General features: G+C 35.1%; 1 protein-coding gene across 1 annotated transcript; it reads left to right on the top strand.

Annotated features, from left to right (window-relative positions):
• The first annotated feature begins 1,305 nt into the window (after nt 1-1,305).
• Nucleotides 1,306-3,136, top strand: LOC108327441 (uncharacterized). Its single transcript, XM_017561141.2, has one exon. It carries the CDS (start codon nt 1,505-1,507, stop codon nt 2,924-2,926), a length of 1,422 nt encoding a protein of 473 aa, XP_017416630.1. The 5' UTR covers nt 1,306-1,504; the 3' UTR covers nt 2,927-3,136.
• Nucleotides 3,137-8,916: the final 5,780 nt, after the last annotated feature.

Genomic DNA, 8,916 nt, shown 5'->3' with positions numbered 1-8,916 from the left:
AGAAATATGTTTGTTGAGTACAAAATAAAAAGTGAATAAAAGAAAAAAATAGTTAGTTTAATTTATCTTCTTCTCTTTCTGTCAAATTTTGTGTTAATAGAAGTGGAAATTAAGAGAAAGAGAGAAAGTGAAAGTAACAATGGGAGATGGGGGCTTGCTGGTGAGAGTGAAAGAAAAAGTGAAAATGAGAGGAGATTGGGATTAGGATTTTAAAAAATAAAAAATAAAATTGGTAAAAGTAAAAAGGATAAATTTAAAATTTAAAAAAAATTAGGGAGGTGTAAAAAGAAAATGGGATGATGAAGGGAACATCACTCCTATTATCCACGAGTAATAAATATTAAGAAATAGTAATTATTCAATCCGAATTTTATCTGTCTATATCCACATATATTTTTGTCATCCATAAGCCATCATAGAATTTTAATTAGGTCAGTTGACCGTCCAATTGAAACTTTATAGATGATCTCTCATGATCCACACTTCAACGCCAATTCTATTCCTACAAGACTCAAATACATGACTCAAATGAAGTCCTACTCTACCTAATCCAAATACAAGACTCAAAGAAATATAATCTTTACATTTTAGTAATCTGTACATTTTTCTTTAATCACTAGACTTGGACCTTTCGAGATATCATATTGGACCTAATAAGGTTGTTGGAGGTCCATTGGATCTGTAAGCTCTTATCCAAACTCTTGATAGATGTCATGGCTGGACGTTTGATAGTCATCACTATAGGCCATGCATGCATGCACGAGTAACGAGCCTGGTATAAGTTGCTGTTTGACGTTTAGAGGTGCTTGGGTTGGGTCCATTAGACTTCACTGGTGGAATCTAATGCCACATTAAAAACCAATTAAACTCTTTCAGTTGGGTCTAATGTTAAAGAATTAATTATACATAAATTTAAAATTGATTTTGAATGAAAATAACTTTGAGTAACTTCTGTGTTAATACAAAAAATATATTGAATTTAATATTTAAACATGCTCGACAAAAGGCCAACACGTAAACATATCCACTTAAAATTATAACAGCAAAGTAATATTTTGACATGTTTTCGATTATCCAACTTGAAAAGTATTCACATTAGAATTTCGTACATATAATATAAAGTTTTGGGTTAATTTTTTTTTTTTTTTTAGTTTAACCATGCGTAGATTCAATGGAGGAGCTAAAAATGATTGACATTATTTACCTGTTCTGATTGGACCATAATAACGTAATATGCTTCAAACAACGGAATAATTGATTTAGGTTATTGATAAGGTGGTTATTTGAGACCTGGTATTTAAGAACAGAAAGTGGTTATTTTAAAAGCAAAAAACTACAAGAATTTGACAAAAGCACCCCACCAGCCAACACACAAGCCACCACCAAAATTCAGTCAAAGGACCTGTCAAAATTTAAATAACCAACATTCGTTGTGAAAGTTTAGAAACCACAAATCAATATTAGAACGTCGTCGAGAGAAAGGGGTTGGTGACCCGCTCCAACCATGGCTCCTTGTCCCGGCGCCGCCAACCTCTGCTGCCTCTTCATCCAAGATGAACCCTCCCCACCTGAGACCCTCGGCGTCCTCGCATTCGACGCCGCCAAGACCATGTGCCGCCTCCTCTCCCTCTACCACTCCCTCACCCCCCAAGAAATCGTCCACCTCCGCCGCAACATCATCAGGTCCAAATCCGTTTCCTCTCTCAACTCCCGCGACGAGTGCTTCCTCCTCACCCTCGCCTGCGCCGAGCGCCTCGAGGACCTCAACCTCGCCGCCGCTACCGTCTCCCGCCTCGCAGCTAGATGCTCCGACCAAAGCCTTGCCCGCTTCGAAGCCCTAGACGCCCGCAAGCTCGAGTTCGGAACCCGCGAAGTCGAGAAGAAGATCGAGAGCATGGAAAAGCTCGTATTCGCAACGAGGAGCCTCCACAAGGCCATGGAGTGCCTCACGGAGATGGAAGCGTCGGAGAAAAAAATGCAACGATGGCGAAACATTAGGGCAAACAACGGCCTCAAGGTCAAGGTGGAATGCTTCAATGATAGAATCATATTTTATCGGAGACAGATTATGTATTTCAAACAAGTCTCCCTTTGGGGTCAGACATTCAACAAGGTTGTCGGACTCATGGCGAGGATTGTTTGCATTGTCTATAATAGAATATGTACCGTTTTCAGAATCTTCATCACGGGTAATGTCGCCAGAGGTATCAACCAGAAGAGGAGGAATAATAACCGCCCCAGGATTGCTAGATCGCCGGAGAATTGTTGTTGTCGCGTTGAACATCGCGACTTGTATAGGATGAACCTCTTTTTATTCGACCAAACCGAGGAGCAGTTGTTCATTCGGAAGCGCGTGTGGGGTTGTTGTCAAGTGCAGAAGACTGCTTCCACCGGGGTTTTCCGGTACCACCACTCGCCTCCCCAGGGAGGAGCAGAGGCGGCGCGGAACAATCGCGTCATGCGGCTGGCGCCTGCCACGACGGTGGGCGGGGCGGGGCTCTCGCTGCGGTACGCGAACGTGATTATGTTGGCGGAACGGTGCATGAACGCGCCTGATGCTACGATTGGGGACGACGCGCGAGCTGCGTTGTATGAGATGTTGCCTGGGAGGTTGGAGACGAAGTTGAGGCAGAAACTGAAAGAGGAGTGGTTGGAATGGAGGAAACTGAAGGGAGACGGAGATGGGAAGTCGGCAGCGGTTAGACGGTGGCACGAGGAGGTGGCGGGGGTGATGGAGTGGTTGGTTCCGGTGGCTCATGACATGGTGAGGTGGCAGACGGAGAGGAACATGGAGAAGCAAAAGTTTGAGACGAGGCCAACGGTGTTGTTGTTGCAAACTTTGCACTATTCGGATTTGGAAAAGGTGGAGGAGGCCATTGTGAAGGTGTTGGTTGGGTTGAGTTATATGTATTGGTGCAGAAAATAATGATGTTTTTTGTGTTTTTCATATTTAAATTTCATCTTATTCTTTATTTATTTTTTTCATTTCCTAGTTGTATACACTAACAAGTCTGAAGATTGATGCCTACAAAAGCTTGTGATTTGCATGTAGAAATTGAAATTATATTTGTCTATAGAAATATGTGTACAGATCTTGAGTTCTTGTCTTTAGTGACCATGAAAGTCTTCACCAAAAGCAGAAATGAAACCATATATATAATTGAGGTGGAATCATCAAATTCTATATGTTATTTGCTTCAATGTCTTCATCAATGCACCAGTGGCTACATTATGTGAAGCCCTTGAGCTGGTTGAACGGACAATGCTATGTTGTGGAAGGGTATCTCACGAGGCTAATTGCGTGTAACTCTTACGACAAATTAATAAAATTTCCCAATACTATCAATAAATTTTAGTATAAAATAAAATGCATTTGTTTTGGGTTTTATACTTTCAATTAACTTGTGCGTTGTTTAAGCTTAAAATCCTGTCTCTCACATTTGATTTTCATTTCATTTTCTACCTGATATACCTTTTCAAATTCATGCTGAATTTCCTTACGTTATTCTTTCTTTAGAAACTCCTTTAATTTTGTCAGATGCAGATACATAATTTTTTTTTATAATAATACTATGACACACTTTTACATCCATTTGATATATGCTATAAAGATAAAATAATAAAAAGAATATATAAATTTTTGTATTATTTCAAGAAAAAAGAGAATATAAAATAAGGATAGTAACATTATATGAATATAAAATATTTAAGTGTGTCAAAAAATCATTATTATTTTTTTCAAGGTGCATGCTAATAGTTATCGTTAAAATGCTGGTTGAAAAAAAAATTCTTGTTATTGTTTTTTATTATAAGTTTATTGTAAGACATGTTTTATAAAAGATTGATGGTTTTCCTTTTCATAAGGCATTTTATAGTTTCTATGTAATGATACATTTTTCTTATTTTCTTTTCTTATTAAATATTATGAGAGTTTTTTTTTATTCATGAATAATAAAACAAGGTCATTAATAAAAAGGTAAATTTAGTTTAATTAATCAACTGATTTAATTATTTAGTTTTATTGATTTGGACAATTTTCGTAGGAGCATTGTTTAGGCTTGAGAAAATTTTGAGTAACAAACCTGCACAGAATTAAATGACGTGTTTTTATTGGACATACATCAAATTGAAAATATTAAGTAATTTAATAGTGTCGCATAAAGTTTTAGCGCAGTCGTCAGACAAGTGACACGTTAGTTATGATTAAAATGATGTAATATGTGGTGGGTTATAAACAGGGTAAACTGGTAAATTTTGTACTTGTTTTAAATTCAAGATCGATTGTTTTTTCCTGCATCTTACCGCTGTTACCTTGCATCTTTCTATTTTCTTTTTATTATTCCAACTATGTCTTGATCAGAACCACAGAAATTTTTTTTACTGCTTTTACTCATTCAACAATTAAAATCAAGTATCCACCCCTTACTTCTCTATCGCACGTTCTGAAATCTTACACCCTTTCTCTTCTTTCTTCTCGCGCAATATTCTTCCCACACTTTACTTGTTGTCGCACACAAACATCTTCTCGGTGGCAGTTATGGTGGTATCGTGGTGAGTGCTTGCAGCGATGGTTCTTCTTATCTTGAACGTCTAGGTTGGTTGTTCTTTCCTTAAGCTTTGTATGATAGAAAGATTGTATGTGATGATATTTGTTTGTATGTGTTATTTGTATGGATTGTTTGTATGTAGTATTTGTATGTGTTGTTTGTATGTGCTGGGATATATTTCAAGACTGGATGGGACAAAGGTCGATGTCTTAACCACACTAGTTGAGAGCACATAGGCGTTGGAATAGGGTTGCATAGCTCTCCTCACTTAGAAATGCGGTTGAGACACCGCAGTTTGAAACGTGATCTAACCATAGTATGAAGTGCAATTCATATTGCGTCGCAATTGGAAATGCGGCTACCGTACTTGGAAGTGCAGTTTTAGAGTTGAAGCAACTTCACTACGGTAAGTGCATTGTTTTTCTACTTTTGATTTGCTTTATGATATTTAATTGTTTTTTGAATTTGATTTGTTTTTTATATATTTTTAATTGTTTATTTAAATATTAAATATTTTACGATTAATATTTTGTAATTTGTATTTTATTTTTATATTTGATATTTTTTTAAATTTTATTTTTAATGTAATTAATTTTTCTTAATTTAGAAATTTAAATTTTGTTTGTTAAATTTTTGAATCTATAATTATTTATTGATATTTTATTTTTCAAGATGAATTATTATTTAATTATTTCTTGTATATTTTTTTAGTTTTTGATTCATTTATTAATTTAAATTTAATTTGTTGTGTTTTTGTGGTTTTTCTAAACTTTTTTGTTGGTTTGTTAACATTTTTTTAATTTTTAATTTTTATTATTGTACAATAGTACATGATGAGGGGTTGTTGGTTGTTGAAAAAATCATTAAACTATCATTATACTTTTTCAGATTTTATTAAATTAATGACATAACTGAAAATTGGGAGGTGTAGAGTAAAACAGGTGAGATGAAGGAAGCATCAATCTTAAAAACACATGATACCATTATTGCCTCTGCACAGAACACGAACCAAGCCCAATTAGGGAAACATGTTCACCTCCTCCTACCATAATCGCAACTCCCCTTCACTTTCCCTTCCTCTCACACAACCAACGAAACCCAAGCTCCAACTCTGGTTTTCCTTCTCCCCAAATTGCATATACCCTATATTTTAGTCAAACATTTACATTTTTAATACCCCTTGTTTACGTTTAACATGACAAATACCTCTATTTCCCTTCTCAAAATTCTTTTCCTAAATTGCCCCTCAACAACATAAACAATTATTCCGTAAAAAATAATTTATAATGACATGTGTGCATGTCATTTAAATGTAGTTATACGTTAGCATGTCAAACTACATTTTCCAACAAAAAAATTAGTGTGATTGCATTGTATTATTGAAGATGAACATTTCCATCTTCTTAAACCTTTCAACAAGAGAACTATGATATATGAAATATTGAGATGAAAGAAAAAGAGGAAGTGAAAAGTAAAAAAAAAATGGTTAAAAATAGAAAACAAAAGTATAAATGTGACAAAGCAAATGAAAATAATAGGAATAGTCTTTGGTTTAACCTTATATCATAATATTATTGTATTCTAAAAGAAAATTGGTTTTTTTACAAATGAAACAATAAAATGAAGTCTCTTTTAAATTTGAGGTCTATTTTTGAAACATGTCTATGAAATAGACTAAATATATAAAAAACAACTTTTTGATAATGAAGTTGTTTTTAAATATTTAAAGCGAGTTTTGCTCAAAATGGTAGGTGTGAGGGCTGCCACAGGTTTACGGTTTGCTGTCGGCGGTTTGATCATGTTGTAAAGATTTATAGGGAAAAACAATTTAAGATTAACCAAAATATATAATTAATATGATGAAGCCGTTTCAGAACAAAATTTTAACTTGACTTGTTGACGTTGAATGCAGCGCTGACTCAATAGTTTTCGCACGTGTTGTCCTTGCAACCAGCCTTGGAAATTAGCACTTTTTTTTGTCAACTATAGTCACTGGCTGCTAAAATCGGAGGTTTATCAGCTGGACAATTTGACGTTCTATAGTGTCTGAAGAATCATGGAAAATTTTCCAAAACCTCCATAGATGGAAGATGAAATGCATTATCAAAATATTACTATACTACTTTTTCTTTCTACTTAATCTTTCAAGTATTAAAAACTAATTAAAAGCTTTTAATAGTTTCAAACATTAGTTCTATTAACATTTCCAGTAAATTAAATCAGTTTAAAGTATCTTAAATGCCATATTATCATGTTAAATTTGTTATTAAAGTATGTTGTGTTGCTCCAATTTTTCAATCATTTCACATTAGCCAATATTGAAAAAAAAAAACATTTAATGATAGTGATCAACAAATCTTATAAAAGGTTTGTTTCATAGAAGATACTAACAAAACTGTTAACATAATTTTATTAGCACAGGAAGAATGCGATTTTAATAAATGATGATTTTGGAACATTCTATAATAATTTTATTTTGTTATGAAATAACATTTTCGAAACAATCTAAAGTACATAAAGGTGTTGAAAGAAAATAGGGAGGTGAGGAAAACATCGTTACAATTTGAGCGCTTCTGCCAGGATATTACTAAACTCATCATGCATCTCCCAATTTTTTTGTAATTCCAACTGTATCCCTGTCAGTATCAATAAGAATATTTTTATTTTATAAAAAAGTTAACACATTCTCAAAGTTTCTGCCACATCTTACATTTGAAACCTACATCCCTTTCTGAAAGATTAGACTGTTTCTTTTTTCTCCTCCCCTCCTCCCTCGTTTGTTCAATGTTTTGTATTGTTGTATGATAGAATATATGTTTGAGCTTGATTTCTGGTTGATATGCGCTTGAGCATGGCTTTTATGCTTGATCTGGAATTGCGGTTGATGCCCGTCGCACTTGGATGTGTGGATGAGGTGGCGCCAAAGTTGGATTTGCGCCTGATGGTAACCACAGTTGGACCTACGGTTGGGTTGCATGGCTAGCGCACTTGGAAGTGCGGATGTGGGTGGTCCACACTTGGATTTGCGCCTGAGGCGAACCGCACTTGGATTTGCGACTTTCGTTGCCGCACATGGAGTTACACTTAACGAGTTGCGTTTTAGGGTTGTGCTTTTAGGAGTTGCGACTGTTTGTGTTTTTTGTTTATTAGGTTAGTATCTAATTCAGTTTTAGTAACCATATTCATATTTGGTCTTTTTTTTTCTTTTTCTTTTTCTTTATTCTTTTCTCTTCCAATTTCCTTCACTTACAACCAACCCATTCCTCTCTTTCTCTTTTACTATTGTTATAACCCTTCTTTCTCTTCCTTTCATTTTTCTTTATTTTACTCAACTCTAAAACCCACTAACATATTCTTTCATTCCCTTATCGTAGCACTGCATTCAACAACGTATTCTTCTAATTCTTTGAAGCCCCAAATGGACCCAACCTACTTCACCTAATACCTCTTGCTAAAAGGAAGATTTCAAGCTTAAAAGGGGGAAACCTCAACCTCTACAACGAAACTTGATAATATCAAATAATAACTCTCTCCTTCCATCACTTATCTCATGGTTAACTCCTCCCTCCATCAACTATAAATATGCATTTGCCTCTCTATGTACTCACCTCATACCAATCTATTAGAAACCCATCTCCACTCTCCCTCTGCATGCAGAAATAATATTATCCTCACTCTAATGTATAACACAAAACCTCACTTATTATTCCTAACCCTTCAATTGTTATTCGAAAATATCATTCCTGAATATTTTCCACTATTTTGTTGTAACTCTATCTTTTCCTATGCATTGCATGGCCAATAAAAGAAAAATAAAACCTAATTGTCCCTCTGTTCTCGTCCACTCTCCTTATACTAAAGGAAATAATAATAAAACGTGCAACTAGGAAAATAAAGAACCATACAAAATAAACTAGATAAAAAAACTAGATGAAACCGCACTTGGAAATGCGGCACACCTCAACCACATGTCGAAGTGCGATTGGGGTTCAGCCTAAATTCGAATTTCGGCTAAGTCTAACTGACGATCGGATTGTGCCACCCTTAATCGCAGCTCCATCGACAGTTAAGGTGTTTAAGGCGTTTACTTCAACTAATGTACTAACCTCGTGAGTTCTCGATGCCTTCTTCGTCCTCCACTGTGCACAACACTACCAACCTTTTTCCTCCTCTACTGTGCACAACATCACCAAACAATCACTACTTTTGAACCTTAACTTTGAAAACAACTTAACAGTGGAAGTGAAGAAGTGAAGAATGAAAGTAAAAAAATAAAAAGAAGGAAAGGGGTGCATGTAGGGCGAATTAGGAGGGTTGCCGGTGGTTACGAAATCATTAACTCATTATTAATTTTCATTTGATTTTAATA

This window comes from Vigna angularis, chromosome 2, assembly GCF_016808095.1.
Source record: "Vigna angularis cultivar LongXiaoDou No.4 chromosome 2, ASM1680809v1, whole genome shotgun sequence".
In the NCBI taxonomy this organism is placed as follows: domain Eukaryota; kingdom Viridiplantae; phylum Streptophyta; class Magnoliopsida; order Fabales; family Fabaceae; genus Vigna; species Vigna angularis.
This window is presented reverse-complemented; position numbering and strand designations above follow the sequence as displayed.

What these genes read in the sequence shown, in the direction of transcription:
- LOC108327441 (XM_017561141.2), top strand. Translation starts at nt 1,505, where the DNA reads ATGGCTCCTTGTCCCGGCGCCGCCAACCTCTGCTGCCTCTTCATCCAA.